At 33.8% G+C, this 27,043-nt stretch overlaps 1 protein-coding gene and 1 long non-coding RNA gene across 5 annotated transcripts; both read right to left on the bottom strand.

The window, feature by feature from the left end:
• Positions 1 to 106: 106 nt before the first annotated feature.
• On the bottom strand, positions 107 to 22,964 carry LOC137642056 (uncharacterized). Of its 2 annotated transcripts, XR_011044628.1 has the most exons (7): positions 22,930 to 22,964; positions 6,166 to 6,326; positions 4,869 to 5,024; positions 4,436 to 4,527; positions 4,114 to 4,232; positions 980 to 1,106; positions 107 to 309 (listed from the first exon to the last, which is right to left on the bottom strand). It is a non-coding gene; the product is annotated as an uncharacterized lncRNA (long non-coding RNA). The 2 variants fall into 2 exon arrangements; XR_011044629.1 differs by lacking the exons at positions 6,166 to 6,326; positions 22,930 to 22,964 and adding an exon at positions 5,592 to 5,755.
• Positions 9,538 to 17,769, bottom strand: LOC137642526 (uncharacterized). 3 transcript variants are annotated; one of them, XR_011044800.1, is made up of 4 exons: positions 17,232 to 17,769; positions 10,094 to 17,065; positions 9,825 to 9,926; positions 9,538 to 9,715 (listed from the first exon to the last, which is right to left on the bottom strand). XR_011044800.1 is itself a non-coding variant. In XM_068375154.1 (2 exons), exon 2 carries the CDS (start codon positions 16,190 to 16,192, stop codon positions 10,661 to 10,663), a length of 5,532 nt encoding a protein of 1,843 aa, XP_068231255.1. In that variant the 5' UTR covers positions 16,193 to 17,065; positions 17,232 to 17,769; the 3' UTR covers positions 9,950 to 10,660. The 3 variants fall into 3 exon arrangements, 1 of the variants encoding a protein (XP_068231255.1); XR_011044799.1 differs by having other exon boundaries at positions 9,538 to 9,926; XM_068375154.1 differs by lacking the exons at positions 9,538 to 9,715; positions 9,825 to 9,926 and having other exon boundaries at positions 9,950 to 17,065.
• Positions 22,965 to 27,043: the final 4,079 nt, after the last annotated feature.

Below are 27,043 nucleotides of genomic sequence, written 5' to 3'. Positions count from 1 at the left end.
ATTTTATTAAAAGCTCTTACTTATTAGACAAAGAACTATTTTAGCTCTAAGAATGTAACACCAATGTCTTTGTTATTTTTCCAATTGATGCAATAAAAAACCTTTCATTATTCTTTTTATTAGCTTTTTATACCATAGAAGTTATTTAAAAACATATGTTTCTTGACGGCATTGCTGACAGGTTTTTAGATCTGCTCCAGTACGTATTTAATTCATCTCATCCGTCTTGTTGTTTTCTTTCATTTTTACTGCTCCGTCATTTCATCTCGTCTGTCTTATTTCCTTCTATCATTTTCTTGCGTGAGATATCTGAAATAGAAAAAAGAACAAACAATTGATAATTTACCCTATATCATATTAACCATCTTTATAAAACTAGTTTTGAAGATCTTTATGCATAATTGTTCTTAAAATTTTAAATCCTGAACAATATGACTTCCAACTTTTTTTGCATGATTAAATTAGAAGCCTTCCAACTTTTTTTGCATGATTAAATTAGAAGCCACTTAAATTATACACTAGTATTCTCATTGCCTTATCTTTAAGGGCTAAAAATAAAGCTTAAATAAATGCCTAATGAGCTATAAACACATGTAAGGGGGTGAGAGAACAATTCAATTACTTTTCATCAGTTTAATTATTTTGTATATTTACACAGGGAACTCTTATACTTTTGCTTTAAATATCAGTAACTACCTAAGGCATTCCAAGAAATGTGACAAGTTTCTAGACGAACTTCCAATTGTAAATTTATTTTTTGCTCAAGCTTTGCTTAACTAAAATTTCAACACATTAAAGTTAAGTCCCTAATGTACATGCAAGTGCTACGTTTAGTATTCAATTAAGTATAGAATAAAAGCTTGATATTCTATAATTATTTTTTTGCAAATTGCTCTGTCAACAAGAATAAATTTAAGTTTTTATGCACTTTTGTAATACCATGTTTATCAATAGCACCGGTAAATTGGCAGTAACTTACCTTTCACTTAATGTCATTCCACAAAGCCAAAATAATGGTCGTATTGGTGAAATATCCTTTTAAGATTTCCCTGGTACAAAATACTGACCCACTTTCCTCTGAGATCTTATTGAAGTTTTCTTGAAACCTGCAAAAGAAATTGGGCATTGGTGTGTGCACGTATTGAGCAAAATACCCTGTAACCCTTTAAAAGAAGACATTTGAAAAGATTAATTTGCAATGAGGAGAAATTTACATAATTTTTAAAATTTTATGTATGCCAGATATCTTATAGACATGTAACACCTTCATTAAAATATCAAATTGCTATTACCAACCAATTTTAATATCTAAATACAACCTTTTCAAGTATCTATTCCGCTTCCTTTCACACCTAGACTCCATTACTAAAAGACCCAATAAACACCATCTACTTTGAGTATTTAGCCGAAATTTTTCAGCTCCAGAAACAAGGAGGCAAATTGATAAGGATTTCAAATAGTTCTATATATAAACTATAACACAATGTGGAGAATTTCATTGATGTTAAGCTCCCTAATGTTAAGTTCCAAAGAGAAACCCTCTAAAATAAAAAATATAAATTTCAATTAACAATCCTCACCAATTTGAACTTTATACAAGTCATTAGCTATAATTACATTTAACGCGCTTTATTAACCAATTTTATCAAATAAAATTTTCATCTATATTACACGTAAAGCAATTACCAAATCAATAGCAACCAAAACTCTGCAGGAATCCAAGAATTTAAATAGGTCTTGAAAAATTTAACCACACGAGTTTAGACCAAAATCAACCATTAGAGTTTAGGATATATTTTGTAAAGATGCTTTTAGAAATAGAAATAAATACCTTGAATACTTAACAATCCAGAAAACTCTGTAATTACCTCCCAAAACCTATGGAAATTCAAACTAAATATGTGCAGAGATAAACACATTTAATACAAATTCCAATTTCACTGACAAAATTTCAGCAGTGTTCTCTGGAGCAATAGGATATGCAAGAAGAATTAAAAGATTAATTTTCGATGCCTATGGACAAGTCAAAACTCTAAAAATTTAACAATTTGATTATCAAAGTTACTATGAAGATTAACTGTATACCAATCTAAGGTATATTAACTAACACTGTATACCAATCTAAGGTATATCAACTAACAAACTGTTTACCAATCTAAGGTATATCAACTAACAAACTGTTTACCAATCTAAGGTATATTAACTAATATAAACTGTATACCAATCTAAGGTATATTAACTAATATAGACTGTATACCAATCTAAGGTATATTAACTAATATAAACTGTATACCAATCTAAGGTATATTAATATATCAATATCAAAATTTTACTTTTAAAAAATAATAACCAAGGCTACGAAAAAAAAAAATTATAACATTCTAGGAATACAAACTATATGATTGTGAAAAACCATCTAAATGTGGTACACGAAGATTAAACCTGCCACGAAAAATGTTTAACAAAATTAATCCATACAAATCTCCAGAAACTTTAATGTAAAATGCAAAACTTTATTCTAAAGAATTTTCAATCACGAAAAGTCATCAAAACTGGTGTTAGACAACACTAAGAATTACAAATCAGCCAAGTTCTGTTGGAAAGTTAACCAAAATCAAAACTGGTGGAAGACAACACTAACAGAATTACAAATCAGCCAAGTTCTGTTGGAAAGTTAACCAAAATCAAAACTGGTGTTAGACAACACTAACAGAATTACAATTCGGCACAGTTTTGTTGGAAAGTTAACCAAAATCAAAACTGGTGGAAGACAACACTAACAGAATTACAAATCAGCCAAGTTCTGTTGGAAAGTTAACCAAAATCAAAACTGGTGGAAGACAACACTAACAGAATTACAAATCGGCACAGTTTTGTTGGAAAGTTAACCAAAATCAAAACTGGTGGAAGACAACACTAACAGAATTACAAATCAGCACAGTTTTGTTGGAAAGTTAACCAAAATCAAAACTGGTGGAAGACAACACTAACAGAATTACAAATCAGCCAAGTTTTGTTGGAAAGTTAACCAAAATCAAAACTGGTGGAAGACGACACTAACAGAATTACAAATCAGCCAAGTTCTGTTGGAAAGTTAACCAAAATCAAAACTGGTGGAAGACAACACTAACAGAATTACAAATCAGGCAAGTTCTGTTGGAAAATTAACCAAAATCAAAACTGGTGGAAGACAACACTAACAGAATTACAAATCAGGCAAGTTCTGTTGGAAAATTAACCAAAATCAAAACTGGTGGAAGACAACACTAACAGAATTACAAATCGGCACAGTTTTGTTGGAAAGTTAACCAAAATCAAAACTGGTGTTAGACAACACTAACAGAATTACAAATCAGCACAGTTTTGTTGGAATGTTAACCAAAATCAAAACTGGTGGAAGACAACACTAAGATAATTACATATCAGCACATCAGCCAAGTTCTGTTGGAGAGTTAACCAAAATCAAAACTGGTGGAAGACAACACTAACAGAATTATAAATCAGCACAGTTTTGTTGGAAAGTTAACCAAAATCAAAACTGGTGGAAGACAACACCAACAGAATTACAAATCAGCACAGTTTTGTTGGAATGTTAACCAAAATCAACACTGGTGGAAGACAACACTAAGATAATTACAAATCAGCACAGTTGTGTTGGAATGTTAACCAAAATCTCTCAACCTAACCTGCAGCTAAAAGAAAAACAAATATTCCCAAAGCCTAACCATAGTCGCGAGAAGCCAAGAGTATGCGAAGACAAGATAAGATCAGAAGACGATTCAACGCAAAAGAAAACTCGAGGGAAATAAGACCAGATGACAACGCAATAGGAAGAACTTATAATACTGCATATATGAGACCAGGATAACTCATTGCATAAAGAAAACTGCGAAAAAAAGTCTTTAAAATAATGCTAAAAGATGAGATCACAAGAGAACTTCGTATGAAATGTAGGATGGGAAAATTACATTAAAAAAAATTAAATAGCACCAACAGGAAAAGGGCTATTTAATATATTTAGTATTAAACACCTAAAATAACTTAATGTGAACTAAAATTTTCTGCAACAATAGTTTATTACAGCATTTTACAGCATTTTGCATTTTTACTAACATTTTTCTTAGTCCTTTCGTTCTTGATTTCTCTAAATTTATTTTACTGTTGGCGTTTCAACTTTCATCCTGTTTGCAATTCCTTTCTTTTCTAGATCCAAACTAGAGTTTCAAATAAACCTGGAAGAAATCAAAGCATATAGTGTACATAAATCTTGACTAGTCTTACTTTAGCCAGAAGTAGGCTTACTCTCTACCTTGGAAGTATCCGGCAATATGTTAAATTGTATAAAATTCAGATATTTTATATTTCACTTCGGCTCAGGCTCAAGTTTTAGAAAAATATTGGAATTTCAAAAAAGTAAACAAATAATTCCTCTTACCTTTCAAAGTAGATATATTCCAATTGTCCTTCTACCCATTGAAAAACCCGTAGTTTCAACAATTTCCTTTGCATGGAGCTGAACACTTGAATCTGAAAAAATAAGTTTTAATCAAAATCTTATAAGCTATACATATTCACATTCTTACAAGCTATACATATTTACAACATCTGATATTAAAATTGCGGCTAAGTAATAACTTTTTCACTAGGAATGGCTTCTCCCACTTCAAAATCATGCCAAATACTAATTCCTAATGTAAACGATAACCAAGTTTTCATGTTTTAAATTTTAATGCGATAACTAAGTATCCATGTTTTAAAGATTAATGTGATAACGAAGTTTTCATGTTTTCAATATGAACTGACATTTTTCAAAATTTTTATTTGCATATTAGCCATGAAGCTAAAAAGTCAAAGTTTTATCAACCTACCACTACTGAAGGTTTTGAATTTGTAGGTCAATTTCCAATTAAACTTTCTTAATTTACTCCATTTCAGCTGAATACAAACTTTTCAAAAGTTTTTTTTAGTACTTACGCATTAAGTTCATCTTTCAGTCAACAACTGTCACTATAGTCATTAAAAATCTGGAAAAGAAAATTCATTGTGTAAATATTTCTGCTTTTTTTCTGTCACCATAAAACTACTTCATTTAAAGACATGACCAGCGTGAACATGCTAAGAATTATTTTCTCAGAAATAAAAGAATTATTAAAACAATCTTCAAATTGGTGCCAAGTATATCCTAATAAATGTTTAAGAATTTCTTCAATGTTACTAAAACTGCATTACTAAAACTGGTAAAAAATTGAAATAATTCAGACAAAACTGAAGCATTTAAAATGTCCAAAGGTTATATATATGAACTTGACAAACACTAATGACTGCATGAAATTCCAGTTCCATATCAAAACTTTTTACATCAAATTTAAAAAAAGTCATTCACTAAAATTATAATCAATAATTATCTGTGAAAACTAATACATCTTTGTCAGTATCAGAAACATTAGTTTATTGTAACTTCAAATAACTAGTATTTGCGTCCAACAAGATAACATTTAAAGCAATCAAAGTCAGAATCAGCCAAAATTCACCAGGAAAGTAAATATCCCTTTAAGGTAAGTCCTGATAAATTCAAGTAAAGTGTCTCATACCTTTTACGCCCAGGCGTTTTCTTTTTCAGGCACATTTTGCAATATATTTTTTTAAATTGCTCTAACAGCCTTAATTTTCTTCATACAGAGGTCAGGTTGGTCTCAATGTAAATAGTAGATTTTTGCAAGGACGTACCGGTACGTCCATGGGGGTAAAAGAGAAAAACGTGTTTTGTAAAGAACCAAAACATTTGAAAAATTATTCTAATACGTACCTAAAACATTTCAGCAATGTCTTTTGCATGGAGCTGAACACGAATTTGAAAAATAAGTTTATCAAAATCTTACGAGCTATACATATTTATCTTAAAAGCTATACATTCACAATCTTAGAAGCTATACATAACCTCTGATATCAAAGTTGCGGGCCACTGATTTAAAAATTACACAACTTAAGGAATTTTTCACCAGGAATGGCTTCTTCCACTCAAAAATCAGGCCAAATACTAATTCCCAATTTAAACGATAACTTCAAATTTAGGTTTTAAACATTATTGTAAACGGACATTTTTCAAAATTTTTACTTGAATAAAAGCCATGAAGCTAAAAGGTCAAGTAAAGTTTTTATACCTACCAGTACTGAAGGGTTTGAATTTGTGGTTCAATTTCCAAATATTCTTTTAATCAATTTACTCCACTTCAGCTGAATAAAAACTTTCAAAAATGTATCTGGTTCATATGCATTCAGTTCACCTTTTAGAATTCAACATTTCAGTCACTATGATCATTGAAAATCTGGAAAAGAAAATGTATTTATGTGCAAATATTCCGGCTTTTTCTGGCACAGAAAGACTTCATTTAAAAACATTATCAGCGAGAACCTGCTAATAATTTTAAAAACTAAAATTTTTTTTTAAAGAAATAAATGCATTATTAAAGCTAATTTCCAATACATTTTGTGACTAATATATCCTAATAAATGTTTTTAAAGAATTTCTTCAATTTTTTACTCAAACTTGAAGACAAACTGGTAAAAATCACCAAGCTTCGTGTATGAAGCTGCCCAAATAATTTTCAGACAAAATTGAAGCATTTAAAATGTCCAAACGTTATATTTATAAACTTCAACACAAACAATGACTGTGCATTAATTCCAATTCCATACCAATTACTTTCTAAGTTAAAATTACCATCGTCAGATTAAAAGAAAAGATGGTAATTCACTACATTAACATTCTAACTAATTCTATGTGAAAACTAACACCTTAATCAGTATCAGAAACATTGAACTTGGTTTAACTAATTCAGATAACTAGTATTTGCATTTAACAAGTTATCACGTAGAGCAATAAAGTCAATCAACCAAAATTCGCCAGGAATATAAATATCCCTGAAAGATGAGTCCTGAGAAATTCAAGTAAAGAGTCACGTATTAAGACCAAAATCGACCCTAAACGCAAATCATGTTTTTTGTAAAGAACAATGAAAATTTTAAATTACTCAAACGTACCTAAAACACAGTTCCTGAAACATTAGATATTTAGTTAAATAATATGACCTAAAATCGAAGGAATGTTGGCAATCAACTATTACCTTTTATGTTAGTCCTAAATAAATGTAACTAGAAAATTATAGTCTTCATAGAATTATAATTTTAAAACTAAAGGGTAAATATATTCTTTAATTGATAGCCAAATAGATAAAACATATTTTTTCAAACTCGCTTTCTTGTGTTTTATGCAGTTAATACCATGATTATTGGGACAATCTACTAATTCCCGAGTTTTTGAACCCCTTTAAAAAAAAAGAATTATAGAAAACTCCAGGGTAAACCCGGAACTTCGGACGTGAAAATGCCCAAAACGAGGGATTTGGAACAATAATAATGGCCGGAAAAGCAAAATAAACACAAGATAACCAGTTGAAAAAATATAAGGTGGAAAAATATAAGGTGGAAAAATATAAGGTTCATACAAGTGGCTGGAAATTAAAGTAATTACCTAAGATTCACTTCGTCATTCTAGTGGTTTTTGTTCCGCCGTGGCTCGCTACGGTCACAAACTTTATATTACGCCATTGCTCTGTTCTGGCAAGTGGTACACCATGTGCTGGAATATTTTTCACTTACACATGAGCAACACATACTGAACATAGAAAATTTTAAACTCGATTACCATGATATAAAATTCTACTAAATTTTGTATATATATGGTACTTTGATGGTACCAGCATGATGGTTGACATGCTGAAAAAATGGCTGCAGTAGAACATCCAGGAACTGTGCATAAATATTTGGAAGCTCGTATTTGGTTAAAAAGGAAGATTTCGTCATACAAAGAACAGAACAGCTGGCAAAAGCGAATACACAACTCATGCCCATTACCTCCTAATTAGTCTTCCAAAAGCAAACAAGAAGAGAAATAGACTTCATTTTAATCGACCGATACACAAGCTATTATACTCCATGCCTAATTAAACAAATATGCCAAACTAGCAGCACTCCCTCCATTTCTTATAGGGAATTCCAGTTAAGCTAGTAACCAAGCGTCACTGAACCTTCACAAGCGAGTAACTAAAGGCACAACCTTCACAAGTGTGTAACCAAAGGCACAACCTTCACAAGTGTGTAACCAAAGGCACAACCTTCACAAGTGTGTAACCAAAGGCACAACATTCACAAGTGTGTAACCAAAAGGCACAACCTTCACAAGTGTGTAACCAAAAGGCACAACCTTCACAAGTGTGTAACCAAAAGGCACAACCTTCACAAGTGTGTAACCAAAAGGCACAACATTCACACGTGTGCAACCAAAGGCACAACATTCACACGTGTGCAACCAAAGGCACAACATTCACACGTGTGCAACCAAAGGCACAACATTCACACGTGTGCAACCAAAGGCACAACATTCACACGTGTGCAACCAAAGGCACAACATTCGAAAGTGTGCAACCAAAGGCACAACATTCGAAAGTGTGCAACCAAAGGCACAACATTCACAAGTGTGCAACTAAAGGCACAACATTCACAAGTGCGCAACCAAAGGCACAACATTCACAAGTGCGCAACCAAAGGCACAACATTCACAAGTGCGCAACCAAAGGCACAACATTCACAAGTGTGCAACTAAAAGCACAACATTCACAAGTGCGCAACCAAAGGCACAAAATTCACAAGTGTGCAACCAAAGGCACAACATTCACAAATGTGCAATCAAAGGTACAACATTCAAAAGTGTGCAACCAAAGGCACAACATTCACAAGTGCGCAACCAAAGGCACAACATTCACAAATGTGCAACTAAAGGCACAACATTCACAAGTGTGCAACCAAAGGCACAACATTCACAAGTGTGCAACCAAAGGCACAACATTCACACGTGTGCAACCAAAAGCACAACATTCACAAATGTGCAACCAAAGGCACAACATTCACACGTGTGTAACCAAAATGCACAACATTCACACGTGTGTAACCAAAAGGCACAATATTCACAAGTGTGTAACCAAAAGGCACAACATTCACACGTGTGCAACCAAAGGCACAACATTCACACGTGTGCAACCAAAGGCACAACATTCACACGTGTGCAACCAAAGGCACAACATTCACAAGTGCGCAACCAAAGGCACAACATTCACAAGTGCGCAACCAAAGGCACAACATTCACAAGTGCGCAACCAAAGGCACAACATTCACAAGTGCGCAACCAAAGGCACAACATTCACAAGTGCGCAACCAAAGGCACAACATTCAAAAGTGCGCAACCAAAGGCACAACATTCAAAAGTGTGCAACCAAAGGCACAACATTCAAAAGTGTGCAACCAAAGGCACAACATTCACAAGTGTGCAACCAAAGGCACAACATTCACAAGTGTGCAACTAAAGGCACAACATTCACAAGTGCGCAACCAAAGGCACAACATTCACAAGTGCGCAACCAAATGCACAACATTCACAAGTGTGCAACTAAAGGCACAACATTCACACGTGTTACGCTGAATTTTAATTTACAAACACCAGGAATTAAATAAGGATAATTAAAATGTGAAAAAAAATCAATTAATTTATTGTATTTGATAAATATCCTAATTCATCCAGTTGCTGATGCGGCAGCTAATACACAAAGTTGAACATCGTGAGGCAAGGGGGAACCGCAATAATTCAGCTTCTTCCAAATACCTTAAATATTAGCAAATGTCAAATTACATACTACACAACGATCATAAAAATACATATAAAAATCAAATTATTATGTGACGCACGTTATAACACTTGGCAAGTTGCATACCTTGGAAATCTTATGTAAATAAATATAAACCCATAGTCCAAACTGGAGTCCACGAAGTACAATTTATGATATCCCTTTAAAGGGTACGAAGTCGTTACAAAACTGAAAAGGGTATGAACTCGTTACTAAATTGAAAGGTATGAAAAAATATAACATTGAAAAAAGTAAGCGATGATAATTGGAAGTCAAATTTAAATGGGATGGCATTATCCCTCTAAATGATTTCGGACTAACATAAAAAAAACTCCCCCTGAGTTTTACAGACCCACCGATATCATCCTGGGACGAAGGCGAAGTACGTGTAGAGATGGGTTGCGATGAAAGAAAGCTTCTTCCTGGTCGGGATTACACAGAAGTTTACATGGCGATAATACTCTTCGTCACTTCAAAGGACATGTAGAAAATGTTCTTGTCACGTTAACTGGGTAGCTGTACAAAGTGTATTCTTATATCAAGAATAGGAGCTCGAGTTACAAGACCCTTAGCGATGGAATGCTCCTTCGTAACTGACTTCAAGTTTCCGTCAACCTCAGGAAGAAAGCAAAGCATTAGTGGCTGGTTAGGTTAAAACCAGAAACGGCCGCAGGAAGGCAGTGAGCTGTTAACAACCAAGGGGGTAGTTAAATACTTGAAACTAAGCTAACTGTCTTCCAGTGACCATGCTACTTTAAACAAAATATGATATAAAACAATATAATATAATATAATATATAATGAAAAAGAAAATACAAATTCCATTTGGGATTTCAGTACACTGCAGGGGAACGAGTCCAAAAAGATTTTTTGGATTTACCAAATAAATTATTTACACTACATACAAATTTAAATTTATCAGTTTATAAATTCAACATTTCAGATGTTTTCCTTCGGCTTTCCACAGCAGCCTTTCTTTTAGGCCTCTCAGAAGCTGGTGATAATTTGTCCATGTTGTGCAAATCATTTGACTTAAAGTCCACATCATCGTCTAAGGAAAGATAAGGTATCAGATTATTAACATGGAGTTTACAAACTTGTCTGGTACGGCCTTTGAAAACTTTTGCATGTGTAGTTTCCCCAATATCATTTGTGAAAGTTTCCTTTAATCGACCTAGAGGATAGTTGTTAATCTTCGTATTATCTTCCTTAATTAAAACAATGTCACCTGGTTTTAGAGGATGATGAGTTACAGGGAGATATCTACCCTTTCTATCAACCGCCTGGCTTAAAAGGGTTTGCAAAAACTCATGATGGTAAATATCTAAAAGTTTACTCCTAATTTTAGACAACTGTTCAAATTCATTAGTAGTTCTACAAGGAACAAATTCTTTATCCTCAGGTAAAGGTGATAAATCTGGAATGATATTGAGGGAAGAAAGCTCATACCCTCTTATTAACATTTCGGGAGTTATTGGTTCAGGAAGGTCTTCCGCTGCACTATCCCTAAGAGCCTCTTTAAAAGATATTGGCCGTTTGTTTACCAAGTGGACAACTTGACATACAGTAAACTCAAAATCAAAGAAAGAAAGAATATTGTTCTTGATGGACCCATATAAAAGCCTCTTTGTTAACTTGACACAAACCTCGACCATGGAGCCTAACTGACTACACCCTTTAAAATACTGTTGAAAAGTCAAAGGTTTAATACCTCTCTCCTCAAAATACAATTGAGTGTGGGGATCATTCAAAAATGAAGTTATAACATTAGCTCCTGCAACTATTTGTGACCCTAGGTCACTAATGCACAACTGTGGAATGCCAAATTCGAAGCAATGAATAGAAAATGCCCTAAGAAAATCAGGCACACTAAGTGTTCTGCAAATTTTCAAATTAACTGCACGAGACCAAGTGCAAGTAAAACATAATAGCCATACCTTAACATTTTCTTTCTCCAGCTTAACTGTAAAAGGACCAATATAATCAATGAAAATATTGCCAAAAGGTACAGCTGGTGGGTCTTCCCTGAATTCCCTGTAACAATTTTGATTTAAATTAACAGGTCTTGCGTTGAATCTTTTGCAGTGAACACATTGCCTCAAAATCTTTTTTACCAAAGAAAAATTTCTAGGAATAAAATAGTGTCTTCTGAGTTCAGCAAGAACAGCATAGCACCCAGAATGAGCTAATTTATGATGAATATCAAGTATAATTAACTCAGTTAAATGGCTGTCCCTAGATAATAGAATAGGAAATTTTTTCTCATTCTTAAATTTGCTCTTCACTCTCAAAATGCCATCGTTATCAACAAACACATTCAACTGAGAAACTATACCTGGTATATCCTTTACTGCAGAAAAACCTTTGGAAAAATGTTCTAAAACATCAGCAAAGTGATTTTGTTGATCATTCAAAATCAAATGGACAAGAGCTAAAGAGAAAAAATTCTTTTCTTGCACCTTAACTTCCCTTCTCACTTTAGCTTTCCATTTGTATATGCATATTATACACCGACGGTACAGCAAAACCAGTCTTCTGAAATCTGAAAAATCTGAAATATTAACCAAGCATTCTCTCTTAACTAAAGGAACATTAGAAATATTCAAGTAATTTCCTGAAAGATAACCCTCTTTAGGAATAGTGAACTGCATGTCAGGTGCCCGAATATTAGTCAGGTCCGGGCCTGAAAGAAAACAAGATTTCATCAACAATTTATATGATGTGCACCTGGTTACCATATCTGCAGGATTTTCCTTGCCATTAATAAACCCAAATTGAACCGGATATGTTTCACAAAGTTTTTGTATGCTATAGATTCTGTTCATTACAAAAGTAGAACATTGGTTCATTTTCTTAAGTTGAAGAGAAGAACTTATTAACCATTGCAGGGCACAAGAAGAATCTGAAAAAAGACAAATCTTTGTCACCTTTATAGGTTTTATGCAACTGGGACCAGCAAGATCCAAATAAAGATCAATAGATTGCTCAACTCCTAAATTAATGGCGTGGATCTCTAAAGATGGTATGGATTTACCTTTCAATTGGGTATTAACCAACCGATTTTTAGCATTAACAAAGGTAAGTTTGCCAGACTCAACATTCAGTAGATAAATGACACACCCATATATGTCACAACTGGCATCGGTAAAAACAATTATATTATACTCACCATCCCTTCGACCCACAAACCGAGTTACTTTGAGAGGGGGCGATGAATTACATTGCCTACAGATATTCCTCCAGTCTTTGAGCTGTTGACTGTTAAGAGTCTGATCCCAATTCAAACCCTTTTGACACTGCAAATTATGCAAATAAATCCTACATCGGTTAAATAAAGGCAAGTTGAAACCAAAAATGTCAAACTGGGAGGCAATGGACCTAAGAATTAATCTTTTAGTGTTAGCTCCTGGGTCAAGGTTAATTGGCCTAGTGAAAATATCATCCGAAAGTCTATCCCATTCAAGCCCAAACAATTTATTGACTTCAGGAGTAAGAACTGACTGATCTATGTCAGACTGCAGATCAATATCATTGGTTATCAGCTGCTGAGTTTCAAATTTAAAGGGTCTGAATATGTCATCTAACTGCTTATAGGCCCACCTTAGGTCATCAGAGCTGTTCATAGTAATAGCACCATTATCCATATATATTAAGGCGTAAATAAGTTTCTTTAGTTCATCAATTCTTGAATCATTACTGGAAGTTAAAATTAACATATAATACAATGAAGCCATCAAAAGAAATGGGCTACACCGAAGTCCAAATGAAAGCCTGACATTTTTATAAGCAACGGGAGTGTAATCACCTGCGCTAACATTCCGAAACCAAAAGAACAATAGTCTAGACTGATCAATTTCACTTAAAGCCAACATATTGAAAGCTTTTTTCAAATCAAATATTAAAATTTTTTCATCAAACCTAATATTAAGAAATGCAGATGAAAGTTTTTGATTTAGGTTAGGCCCAGCATACATACATTGATTATGTGACAATGACAGTTTCTTATAGGATTCCTGCAAATTAGAAAGAAACACTATGCGACATTTCGTAGTATCCCTTTCTGGCTTAAAAACTGGCATATGAGGTAAGAATGAATAGTTAGGGTATTCAGCCTTAAATACTTCCAAGTCAAAAATTGGTTCAATAATTCCCATATTTAATTGCTCCTTTATGCAGTTATCCACCAACTGTAAGGAACCTTTCTTACGAAGTAACTTTTTAAAATTAGATTGAAGAATAGCCTTGGAAAGAGACTCATTTCTCGAAAGAAGGTGTGATACCTTTCCATTCCATAACAAGGGAACAACTATACGCCCATCACTTCTCGTGTGCAAATTTCTCAAAGTGTAATCCACGAGAGAGTTATTGAGCTGATTAGATTCGTCACTATAAACTTTCTGATCATAGTTCAAATAAAATTGGCTCTCCATATTCAGGATTTGATCAGTTGCTTCTTGCAGTTTCCTATCAATAATAGTTCCTTTATCGGAAAGTACAGTGAATGAACAATTTGTCGTCATGTCATTGAGCTCGTTAAATTCATCATTAATAGATACAGTAGTAGCTAGAAAATAAGAATGGCAAGGGATATTAAAATATGTACCTTTTTCAGCATTAGAATTTTCGCCCCTTAGTGGTTTCGAGGCTAAACTGTCTTTACCATTAAGTGAAGTAAGATTAATTAGGAACCTATCAACATTCCCCATCAGCATTATTCCTGAAGTAGTCTCAATATACACAGATGAATTAGGACTCCCTATCACTACATCTTTTCCCAAAAGACAATGTGAAAAATCTACTCCTAACAAAAGCTGAATGTCATCAATGCCCTGAGAACTGGCTGATAAAAATTTGTCAGCAAATACAAAATTTTTACTCTGCATTACACTAACTACCTGACCAAGACAAGGTAAATTTAATTGCAGGTTTATAGAGGGTACAACTAAAGCAGAAATAGCAAAGATTTCATTCCCCAGCTTTATAGGAACTTCAACAAGACTAGTAGAATATTCCTTCTGACCATTAAACCCTTTCACAGTAAGTTTAACATTGGTAGTCAAAGACTTTAAATTATAAGAGGAAGCTAGTTTGCTAGATATAAAAGTATTTTGTGACCCTGAATCTTTAAGACCCCTGTGAAGCTTATTTTGACCATTTACACAAAATGTGAAAGTAGGGAGAACTGAACCTGTGGTAACATTTGGCAATACTGCTATCCCACTGCTTGCTTCCTTGGAAGACTCTTCTTTACTATTACACCTGTCAGGACTAAGTTTCCCACAAAGATACTCCGTGTGATACTGCGAACAATGTGAACAGGGTCTTCGAAATCTGAACTTGCATGCTTTAGTAAAATGATTAAAATTACCACATTTTACACAACCTTTATGCAAATTTAATAAATAAATTTTATCAGAAGGGGTAGCATACTTAGTACACTTATAACTTAAATGATCATTGTCAGAAATACCGACCTTGGAACAAAAATTACAAGCTTTGGCGGGAACAGTCTTAGTTTTAAGAGCCATGGCACTAGTCTTTTCCTGTAATGGCTTTGAATGAGTTACAACTTTATCCCTGACAGACAATTTACCTTTCGTCTGACCCTGTTCATACCTTTCACATGCTGTAAAGAAATTATCTACAATTTGCTGAAATGATGGATGAGTCACATTAGTGATATGAACCAGATGAGACTTAAATCTATCATTCATTGCAGACCAAACAAAATATCTAACAACCTCCTCAACATCAATATGCAAATATTTGAAATTTTCGACTATATTTCTAAGTTCTGAAAAGAAGACAAAAGGGTCCTCTCCTTCTTTGAGATTTAGACAAGTTAATTTCTTAATTACAGCCGATTTTCGTAATTCAGTCGAGGCAAATGCCTTAGTCAATAAGTCTTTGGCATCGTTGTAACTCTGTTTGTCGGCCTCCAATGAGCCAAGTAAACATTTAGCCCTACCTTCTACTTGTTGTTTCAAAAGTAAGAGCAAGTCCCTGTCTGGATAATTAAAACTTTGGGTCGTGGTTTCAAATTCTCTAATGAATTTCAAAAAATCCTCACCTTCCTTACTTTGGAATTTGGGTAGAGGGGCAGTGGGTTGCCTCAAAAGACTCCTAGCAATATCAGTAGTTAATGAAAATTGAGGGCTTCCAGCACTTACACTTACATCCAACAAAGGCAAAATACCTGAAATCTTATCATGGTAAGATTGACATGCTGAAAGCTCAGCTTCCAAATCCTCCTCTCTAAATTCCCCTGAAAATTTTAGAATCTGTATTTTAGAATCCAAGTCACTTAGTCGCTTCCTATAATCCAGGAGAACACCTCGTTCAGATACTTTAGCAGTATTTTCTAAAGAAGGGTACTGCGAGGAACGGTTGGCACAATCTGTAACCTTCTTCCTAATAATCTTACGCTGACCAATTAGCACTACCAATTCAGCCATTATGACTACAAAAACAGGCACCAAAATATATAAAAAGTATGATTAATACAATACACAACTACAAATAAACAAACAAGCACCAATATATATATAATAAGTATATTAATGCAATACTCAACGAAAATTTTCTAAACAGAATAGTTAACACCACTTATTACAAATAACGTTATTACGAAGCAAAAAGCTCAAAATAACGCGAGAAATAGGAGCACTCAAATACGCAAAAAATTATTCGCAAAGGGATAAACAAAATATGAACCGCATAAATAGTTAACAAAGAACTTTAAATCAGTTGCCAAGTAAACGATAAACTCACGAAAATGGTATACTGAACTCTTCTTGAACAGCAAAAAATCGATTAAAGAAATAAGCAAATTATAACAACCCCTTCTAGGAAGAAACCTCGAACACACCGCAATTCACGTTCTGTATCACGTACCTAACCTATAATGCTAAATCCTGTCACGGTCGCCATACGCTGAATTTTAATTTACAAACACCAGGAATTAAATAAGGATAATTAAAATGTGAAAAAAAATCAATTAATTTATTGTATTTGATAAATATCCTAATTCATCCAGTTGCTGATGCGGCAGCTAATACACAAAGTTGAACATCGTGAGGCAAGGGGGAACCGCAATAATTCAGCTTCTTCCAAATACCTTAAATATTAGCAAATGTCAAATTACATACTACACAACGATCATAAAAATACATATAAAAATCAAATTATTATGTGACGCACGTTATAACACTTGGCAAGTTGCATACCTTGGAAATCTTATGTAAATAAATATAAACCCATAGTCCAAACTGGAATCCACGAAGTACAATTTATGATATCCCTTTAAAGGGTACGAAGTCGTTACAAAACTGAAAAGGGTATGAACTCGTTACTAAATTGAAAGGTATGAAAAAATATAACATTGAAAAAAGTAAGCGATGATAATTGGAAGTCAAATTTAAATGGGATGGCATTATCCCTCTAAATGATTTCGGACTAACATAAAAAAACTCCCCCTGAGTTTTACAGACCCACCGATATCATCCTGGGACGAAGGCGAAGTACGTGTAGAGATGGGTTGCGATGAAAGAAAGCTTCTTCCTGGTCGGGATTACACAGAAGTTTACATGGCGATAATACTCTTCGTCACTTCAAAGGACATGTAGAAAATGTTCTTGTCACGTTAACTGGGTAGCTGTACAAAGTGTATTCTTATATCAAGAATAGGAGCTCGAGTTACAAGACCCTTAGCGATGGAATGCTCCTTCGTAACTGACTTCAAGTTTCCGTCAACCTCAGGAAGAAAGCAAAGCATTAGTGGCTGGTTAGGTTAAAACCAGAAACGGCCGCAGGAAGGCAGTGAGCTGTTAACAACCAAGGGGGTAGTTAAATACTTGAAACTAAGCTAACTGTCTTCCAGTGACCATGCTACTTTAAACAAAATATGATATAAAACAATATAATATAATATAATATATAATTAAAAAGAAAATACAAATTCCATTTGGGATTTCAGTACACGTGTGCAACCAAAGGCACAACATTCACACGTGTGCAACCAAAGGCACAACATTCACACGTGTGCAACCAAAGGCACAACATTCACAAATGTGCAACCAAAGGCACAACATTTAAAAGTGTGCAACCAAAGGCACAACATTCACACGTGTGCAACCAAAGGCACAACATTCAAAAGTGTGCAACCAAAGGCACAACATTTACAAGTGTGCAACCAAAGGCACAACATTCACAAGTGTGCAACCAAAGGCATTAAACCTTCAATGTGTGTAACCAGTCACTAAACCTTCGATGTGTGTAACCAGTCACTAAAAATTCAATGTGTGTAACCTGAGTCACTAAACCTTCAATGTGTGTAACCAGAGTCACTAAACCTTCAATGTGTGTAACCAGAGTCACTAAACCTTCAATATGTGTAACCAGAGTCACTAAACCTTCAATGTGTAACAAATTCACTAAACCTTTTTAGTGTAACGAATTCACTAAACCAAGTTTCTAACAAATTCACCAAAGCTTCACTAATTCATAAACCTTCACAGGTGTTTAACCAAAATCATTAAATCTTAAATGTTTAGCCAGAGTCACTAGACCTTCACAAGTGCATAACCAAAGCCACTAACCCTTCACTACTATCTAACCAGTCACTAACCCTTCACTACTATCTAACCAGTCACTAACCCTTCACTACTATCTAACCAGTCACTAACCCTTCACTACTATCTAACCAGTCAATCTTCACAAGTGTGAAACCAAATTCACCAAATATTCAAAAGTATGTAAGCATAATCACTAAACCTTCCCAAGTGTTTAACCAAAATCACCAAACCTTAACTGTGTAACCAAATTCACCAAACCTTTACAAGTGTGTAACCAGAGTAGCTAAACCTTCTCTAAGTAACATTCACTAAACCTTCACAAATTCACCAAACCTTCACAAGTGTATAACGAAGGTCACTTAGCTTTCACAATTTTGTAATCAGTCACTAAACCTTCACAAGTGTGTAACCCGAGTCACCAAACCTTCACAAGTGTATAACCAGAGTCGCCAAACCTTCACAAGTGTATAACCAGAGTCACCAAACCTTCATAAGTGTATAACCAGAGTCACCAAACCCTCAACTGTAACCAGAGTCGCCAAACCTTCACAATTGTAACCAGAGTCGCCAAAACTTCACAACGGTAACCACAGTCGCCAAACCTTCACAATTGTAACCAGAGTCGCCAAACCTTCACAATTGTAACCAGAGCCGCCAAACCTTCACAATTGTAACCAGAGCCGCCAAACCTTCACAATTGTAACCAGAGCCGCCAAACCTTCACAACTGTAACCAGAGTCGCCAAACCTTCACAATTGTAACCAGTCGCGCCAAACCTTCACAATTGCAACCAGTCGCGCCAAACCTTCACAACTGTAACCAGAGTCGCCAAACCTTCACAACTGCAACCAGAGTCACTAAACCTTCTCTAAATGTAACCAATTCACTAAACCAAATTTGTAACAAATTCACCAAAGCTTCACAAATTCACCAACCCTTAACAGGTGTGTAACCAAAGTCGTTAAATCTTCACATTTGTTTAGCCAGAGTCAAACCTTCACAAGTGTGTAACAAGTCATTCCCCCTTCATTACCATGTATTCAGTCAATCTTCACAAGTGTGTATCAAAGTTCAACAAACCTTCAAAAGTGCGTAACCAGTCGCTAAACCTCTGTTTACCAAATAGACTAACCTTCACAAATTCACCAAACCTTCACAGGTGTGTAACCAAATTCCTTAAATCTTCACAAGTGTTTAGCCAGTCTCTCACTATGTAACCAGTTACAATCTTCACAAGTATGTAACAATGCACCAAAGCGTGTAACCAAATTCACCAAACCTTCACAAGTGTATAACCAGAGTCGCTAAAACTTCTCCATGTTTAACAAATTCACAAAGGCTTCACAAATTCACCAAACCTTCACAGGTGTGTAACCAAATTCATTAAATCTAAACAAGCATTTTATATCAACCTTCACAATTGTGTAACCAGTCACTAACCCTTCACTACTATGTAACCATTCAAAAACTTCATAAGTGTGTAATCAAATTCACCAAACCTTCAAAAGTGTATAACCAAATTCACCAAACCTTCAAAAGTGTGTAACCAAATTCACCAAACCTTCAAAAGTGTGTAACCAAATTCACCAAACCTTCAAAAGTGTGTAACCAAATTCACCAAACCTTAAAAAGTGTGTAACCAAATTCACCAAACCTTCAAAAGGGTGTAACCTGATTCGCTAAACCTTCTCTTAAGTTTAAAAATTTCATTAAACCTTCACAGGTGCATAACGAAGGTCGCTAAACCTTCACAAGTGTGTAACCAGAGTCACTAAATCTTCACAAGTGTGTAACCAGAGTCACTAAATCTTCACAAGTCTGTAACCAGTCACTAAACCTTCACAAGTCTAACTTACAGAGTCGCTAAACCTTCACAAGTCTAACTTACAGAGTCGCTAAACCTTCACAAGTCTAACTTACAGAGTCGCTAAACCTTCACAAGTCTAACTTACAGTGTCGCTAAACCTTCACAAGTCTAACTTACAGTGTCGCTAAACCTTCACAAGTGTGTAACCAGTCACTAAACCTTCACAAGTGTGTAACCAGTCACTAAACCTTCACAAGTGTGTAACCAGTCACTAAATCTTCACAAGTGTGTAACCAGTCACTAAATCTTCACAAGTGTGTAACCAGAGTCACTAGACCACCTCAAGTAGTAACAAATTCACTAAACCTTTTCAAGTAACATTTACTAAACCTTCAAAGTGTAACAAATTCAATAAACCTCCTCAAGGTCTTACAAATTCAATAAACCTCCTCAAGGTCTTACAAATTCACTAAACCTCCTCAAGCTGTAACAAATTCACTAAACCTTCTCAAGCTGTAACAAATTCACTAAACCTTCTCAAGCTGTAACAAATTCACTAAACCTTCTCAAGTTGTAACAAATTCACTAAACCTTCAAGTTGTAACATTCAATAAACCTTCAATTCACTTAACCTTCTCGAGTAACAAATTCGCTAAACCTTCTCGAGGAACAAATTCTCTAAACCTTCTCAAGTAACAAATTCTCTAAACCTTCTCAAGTAACAACTTCTCTAAACCTTCTCAAGTAACATTCACTAAACCTTCTCAAGTAACATTCACTAAACCTTCTCAAGTAACAAATTCCCAAAAGCTTCACAAATTCACCAAACCTCCACAAGTGTGTAACCAAAGTCATTAGATCTTCACAAGTGTGTAACCAAATTCACCAAACCTTCACAAGTGTGTAACCTGTGTCGCTAAATCTTCTCTTAAGTGTAACAAATTCACTAAACCACCTTAAGTGTAACGAATTCACTAAACCACCTTAAGTGTAACGAATTCACTAAACCACCTTAAGTGTAACGAATTCACTAAACCACCTTAAGTGTAACGAATTCACTAAACCACCTTAAGTGTAACGAATTCACTAAACCACCTTAAGTGTAACGAATTCACTAAACCACCTTAAGTGTAACGAATTCACTAAACCCTCAAGTACAAAACCGAATTCCCCAAACCTTCACCAAACATTCACAGGTGTGTAACCAGAGTCACTAAACCTTTAAACCTTTACAATTGTATAACCAAAGTAACAACCTTCACAATTGTGTAACCAGTCACTAAACCTTAAGTGTATAACCAGTCACTAAACTTTCACAAGTGTGTAACCAAATTAACCAAAGTTTCACAAGTGCAACCAAATCCGTTAAACCTTCACAATTGTGTAACCAGTCACTAAACCTTAGTATATAACCAGTCACTAAACCTTCGCAAGTGTATAACCAGTCACTAAACCTTGCCAAGTGTGTAACCAAATTAACCGAAGTTTCACAAGTGCAACCAAATCCGCTAAACCTTCACAAGTGTAACCTCAATCACTAACCCTTCACAAACCTTGACAAGTGAAACCAAAGTCATTGAACATTCACATTTGTGTAACCAAAGTCACCAAACCTTAGCATGCGAGTAGTTTATTCCCCCATTATCATTATTTATATTTTAATGTATTTATGTTTAGTTATTTTTCTGTGCAGGATCTTACATTGTAACTAAAGTAGCCAAGATTGAAGGCTAAGTTCTATAAACGTGTTCATCTGCTTTAATAAAGTTTGAAATCACGGGATATTTAATTTAGTTCAAGTTCATCGAGACAGGGCTTAATTGGCTTCGTAGATTTAAGAAGCTCCCAATTTTGTAATATTTTTTTTTCTCGCAATCTTAACACTGGAGCACCAGCTATTGTATGAAATTAGCACCGGAAGTTAATAGTACTTTCATATAAAAGTGCACAAAAGTAAAAGTATGCAAGTTTTAGATTAGATTGATAAAGTATGAAACAGGCCCTATATAGACCCGAGCCTCGGAACCACGCAACGAGACATTGTTTGATCAACATCACTGGATTCAATTATGCGGCCAGAATCTACACTCAACCAAAAGAGATAGAAAATTACCCAAAATTAAGATTCAAAATCACTGGAAAAAACAATTAGCATAAGAAAACGCTAACCTTTATGTTGTCTTTAATAGAAATATGCTTGTAATTCACCATAGTCCAAAATAACCAATAAAACTTTGAAAATACTTGCACAAAAATTTCAAGCACCAAGTGACTTGCAACAGGAAACAATGAAAAGATATCCAAGTTTTAAAAATATCGCTAATAAATTTCATATCCAAAAATCTTCTCAATAGCAATGAACATTTAAGTGTTGCACAAGTTTTTCCTCAGTTTTGCACTACAGCGATTGTTACAGATTACAGGTTCACGGGATATACTAAACGCCTCAAAATAGTACTTTATATGTGCAAAAATTATATTTTATTGCTTGACACATGTTAAGTTTTTTAGAAATATCAAGGCAAAGCCCAATTTAGCAATCAAAGACTACTTTGAAAAAACATTGGAGAACATTTAATAGTACAATAAAAAGGGAATGGGACCCCTTTTCAAGTATGAAGGACTCTCAAACTAAATTTTGAGGAACCGTGTGAAAAGTATGGAATTTTGACAGTTTGAACGCGGTGATGTCAGCATAAAGATCAAATTCGCCACACAAACAGCTTAATTTCATACTTGGAATATGAGATTCGAAAAAATAGTAAATTTCACAATTAAGTTTTACAATTAAATCTGTAAAAAGAATACTTACATATAATATCCACGATTGATGTTCACGACCTCAGACCAATAACATAAATGGCTGTGAAATGTCTGAAGGTTCAGAATGTAGAACTTTGAAAATCAAGGAGGAAGAAATCCTTGTTCTGTCGTCCTTGGGAGACAGGTGGCTCCATCTGCATTTGTCTTTATGACTATTAATGCTTATGTAAATCCAAATCCTAACTTCTTTTTTTATGAAATTTTTCATAAGAAGCTATTTTTATAGATACTGAAGAACAGAGTTTATTAAACGTACAGAAAATATTTACCTCCAATTTAATTATTAAAGAAGTTTCTGCTCCTTACCTAGGACAAAATATTTTCAGATTTTAAATATTGTCAGCATTCTTCTGTGAATAGGCAGGATAACCATTAACTGTATAGGTAAAAAAGAGGGTTGAAAATAAAATCAGGGCACAACTGAATTGAATCACTGGGGCTACTCTCTTACCTTGTACGATTTACCATTTTGCTTCAAAAACGTATGGGGTACAAGTAGGCTATCATTTGAATAATTTCAATACTCGTATGGTCCGATATGGAACGTTCAGGAAGAGTATTTTACAATCAATTTGGTAGCATTGTTTCGAACATTTTAGGAATCAAGGTGTGGTAGAAATTTTTGAATTAACTGAGTGTGGAAATTTGATTTTATTCGTTACATGGATGCAACTGTGTTTACTTAAAACTCACCTTCAAAATAAGCATTTTCTTTGTTTCTGCAAATCGTTATTGTATAGTTTTCATACTCTTCCATTGACATATTCTGATAGAATTAGTTTGTGAATCTTAGATGTGAGAGACAGCTAGCCACTCTAAAAACTGAAGCAATCATAACCTGGATTTCGGTGACTTTATAACTAAATCATATTTCTTTTTTCCTACACAGATTAACACATTTCACTTTTACACTAAATTCATGCAGCTCTCAATCAAATACACCAAAATACTACACGAAAAACTAAACAATATTCTTATCGTCCTGCAAAAGAGGTATTTCGAAGAAACTCGGTTATATATAATTTATTTTTATATGGAATTAATCAGGAAAAAACTATTATTCTCTATCATAAAATGTTGTCCTGACTGGAACTATAATTCTTACCCCCCCCCCCTCCTCTCTCTCTCTCTCCCTCCCTCTCTCTCTCTCTCTCTCTCTCTCCTCTCTCTCTCTCTCTCTCGCAGGACGAAAGTGTTTCCTCTTATTTCTAAACGACTAATGTATTAAACTTCTAAAAATTGAACAGAATATAAAAGACTTATAAATATGGTTATTTTATCGTAGCATTCCTTTTAAAATCTCAATTTCGTTTTCTTTGAATACTGAAGAATTGTTTTTTATTGAACATAAACTGTTTATATAAATGAACGTCTTGTTCTGAGCGCAGTTATGCCCTTAACCCTGGTTATGCATGCCCATTCACCTGAACAGTTCAACAACTGAACAATCATTAAAACTTCAGAATCTAGCTACACTGCTTTATCATCTTAGTAGGAACAAGAAATCTGTGTAGAATGCAAGCTACACTTGGTAAGAAAAGGAGCCAGAAGTGCTAAAACTAGTTCCGGAAAGAGAAATAATATAGTCGTCCAAGTTACGCCCGTGAACTTCGTTTTCTTCTGAATAACCATTTAAAATATAAAGAAAATGCGAATGATTTGTTTCAGAGAATTGAAGGGACTCTATTATAAAATACAGATAAAGTTAACTGATTGATATTCTATCACAGAAAATATATCATCGACATAGCATCTATAAAAAGGATGGTGTGCTGAAGATACCTTTGTTCTTTTGGTTTTTACTTTACTGTAGCAAAATAAGCTATTTACTCTACCTGGTTTTAACCGATATAATGGATTCAATAAACCTGTACTAAAACATTATTTTGGACTCCATATCCTAATTCGGTGGTTAAGAAATAACTTAGAAACATACTTTCGAAAAAAAAAAGAATCCTTTTTTACTCGATGCTGTTTATCCCCATAATGCAAGAAGACCCAAAGAACAGTTTATAAATTTTCCTTCAGTTGGTTTTCCTGTCCAAACTTTAATCTTCCTAACACTTATTTCCCATTTTTTTTGTATTATTAGTACCTTTAGACATTGGTTATCTTTAAATAGAGATGATTTTATTATCTTGTGATTTTCTCTTGACCAATCACACATTTGAAACAATTCTTCGATTGTACATTTTTAAGAAACATTTCCTCATTAACAGCATTCAAAACAAGTGGGAATTCTCAAATTGGAGGAAATAGGAAATATTTACTGGTGTTTGTAGAGATATTTTGAACGGTTTTTGGTGTTACCAATCGTCGGAAATTAATATTTTCAAGTTTCTGGACGGGTTAAACAGATGAGCTTGAAAAGCTCATTTCAGGAGTTAAAAAAATTATTAAACAAACACAGGGTTGAGGATACGGGGCTCTAGAGAGAAGGAGGGCTGTTTTATAACCCAGCTGACAAGCAATAGGTAAGTAGGTAAGGATGCAGCTCCTGGTTAGTTTAGGACTTAGAACATAAGCTAGTTATAAATCAAAGAGCTATAGAAAAATAATGATGGGGCAGAAAAAAAAGAGCAAAATGGATACGAGAGTGAACTAAAGTAGTGGACATTCTTCCAACATATAAGACAACAACGAGGAAAAGACAGATAATAGATGGACGAGAAGAACAGAAAGGGTCCCTAGAGGTTGCAAAAGAGGCAGGGGAAGAAAGAGATGACATTGGATTGACAAGCTAAAAAAATTGGTGGATGTAGACGGTCATAGAAAGAACATAAACACGTAAAGAAGTACATGTCTGAGGCCTTTGATCTGCAGTGGACTAGTGACAGTTGATATTACACACACACAATATATATACTTAATATATATATATATATATATATTTAATATATATATATATACATATATATATATATATATATATATTAATATATATATATACATATATATATATATATAGATATGTATATATATATTTATATATATTATTTATATATATATATATATATGTATATATATATAATTTATATATATTTATATATATATTATATATATATGTATATATATATAATATAATATAAATATATATATATATATATATATATTTATATATATATATATATATTTATATATATATATATATATATGTATGTATATATATATATATATAGTATATTTATATATATACATATATATATATACATATATATATATATATATATACACACACACACATATATATATATATATATATATACACAGATATATATATACAGATATATATATATATATATATATCTGTATATATATATATATATATCTTTGTGTGTGATTCAGGAATCAAGTAGTTTATACATCATAACAGCTTCGTTCCATAAAAATTATTTCTATAAGTGTTTCAAACTGGGCTTAATATATATATATATATATATATATATATATATATATATTACTTACACGATTCTTTAACTAAATTGTGTGCGGGCGTATGTATAAATCTTACAAAAGGATATTATCCATTCGAAGTGTTTAAAAGCTTTTGCTATCTCATTACATTAACCTAAAATGACATAAATCAATTACACCGAAATCATGGTTATTGCGTAAAAGCTAATTACTTGCAAAACAAATAAGATCTTCAGCTTTATAACTTTGCATTATGAGACAACTTGATATGGATTTTTACAGTTCTTGTCTGAACTTTTGCAAACATGCATACATCTGACAACAGCTTAACGACACCGACAAATGTGACAAATGTTTGTCGGACAAACCGTAGGAGCTCTGATGGAAACAGTTTTAAAAACTTCATCAAAAATTTCCCAGGGAAATGTAACCAGTTATTGAGTGTGTGGTGTTGATGGAAGCTCACCTATTTTTACAGACCTTCTATATTCACTGAAACGAAGGGCATCAAAAATTTGAAAGGATGATTAAGGTTTCCGGACTCGTGCAAGGTATTTCTCAAGTAATTCGTAATCACCATCAAGAGAAGACTCGCCAAAATCAGAGAAATTTTGTGGAATCTGCACTTATTGCTCCGCCTTTGTTCCAAATTTACTCATCATTTCCTGTTAGATTGTAAGCTTCAATGA

This window comes from Palaemon carinicauda, chromosome 6, assembly GCF_036898095.1.
Source record: "Palaemon carinicauda isolate YSFRI2023 chromosome 6, ASM3689809v2, whole genome shotgun sequence".
Lineage (NCBI taxonomy): Eukaryota > Metazoa > Arthropoda > Malacostraca > Decapoda > Palaemonidae > Palaemon > Palaemon carinicauda.
The sequence above is the reverse complement of the archived record's forward strand: the minus strand, read 5'-3'. Positions and strand labels throughout refer to the sequence as shown.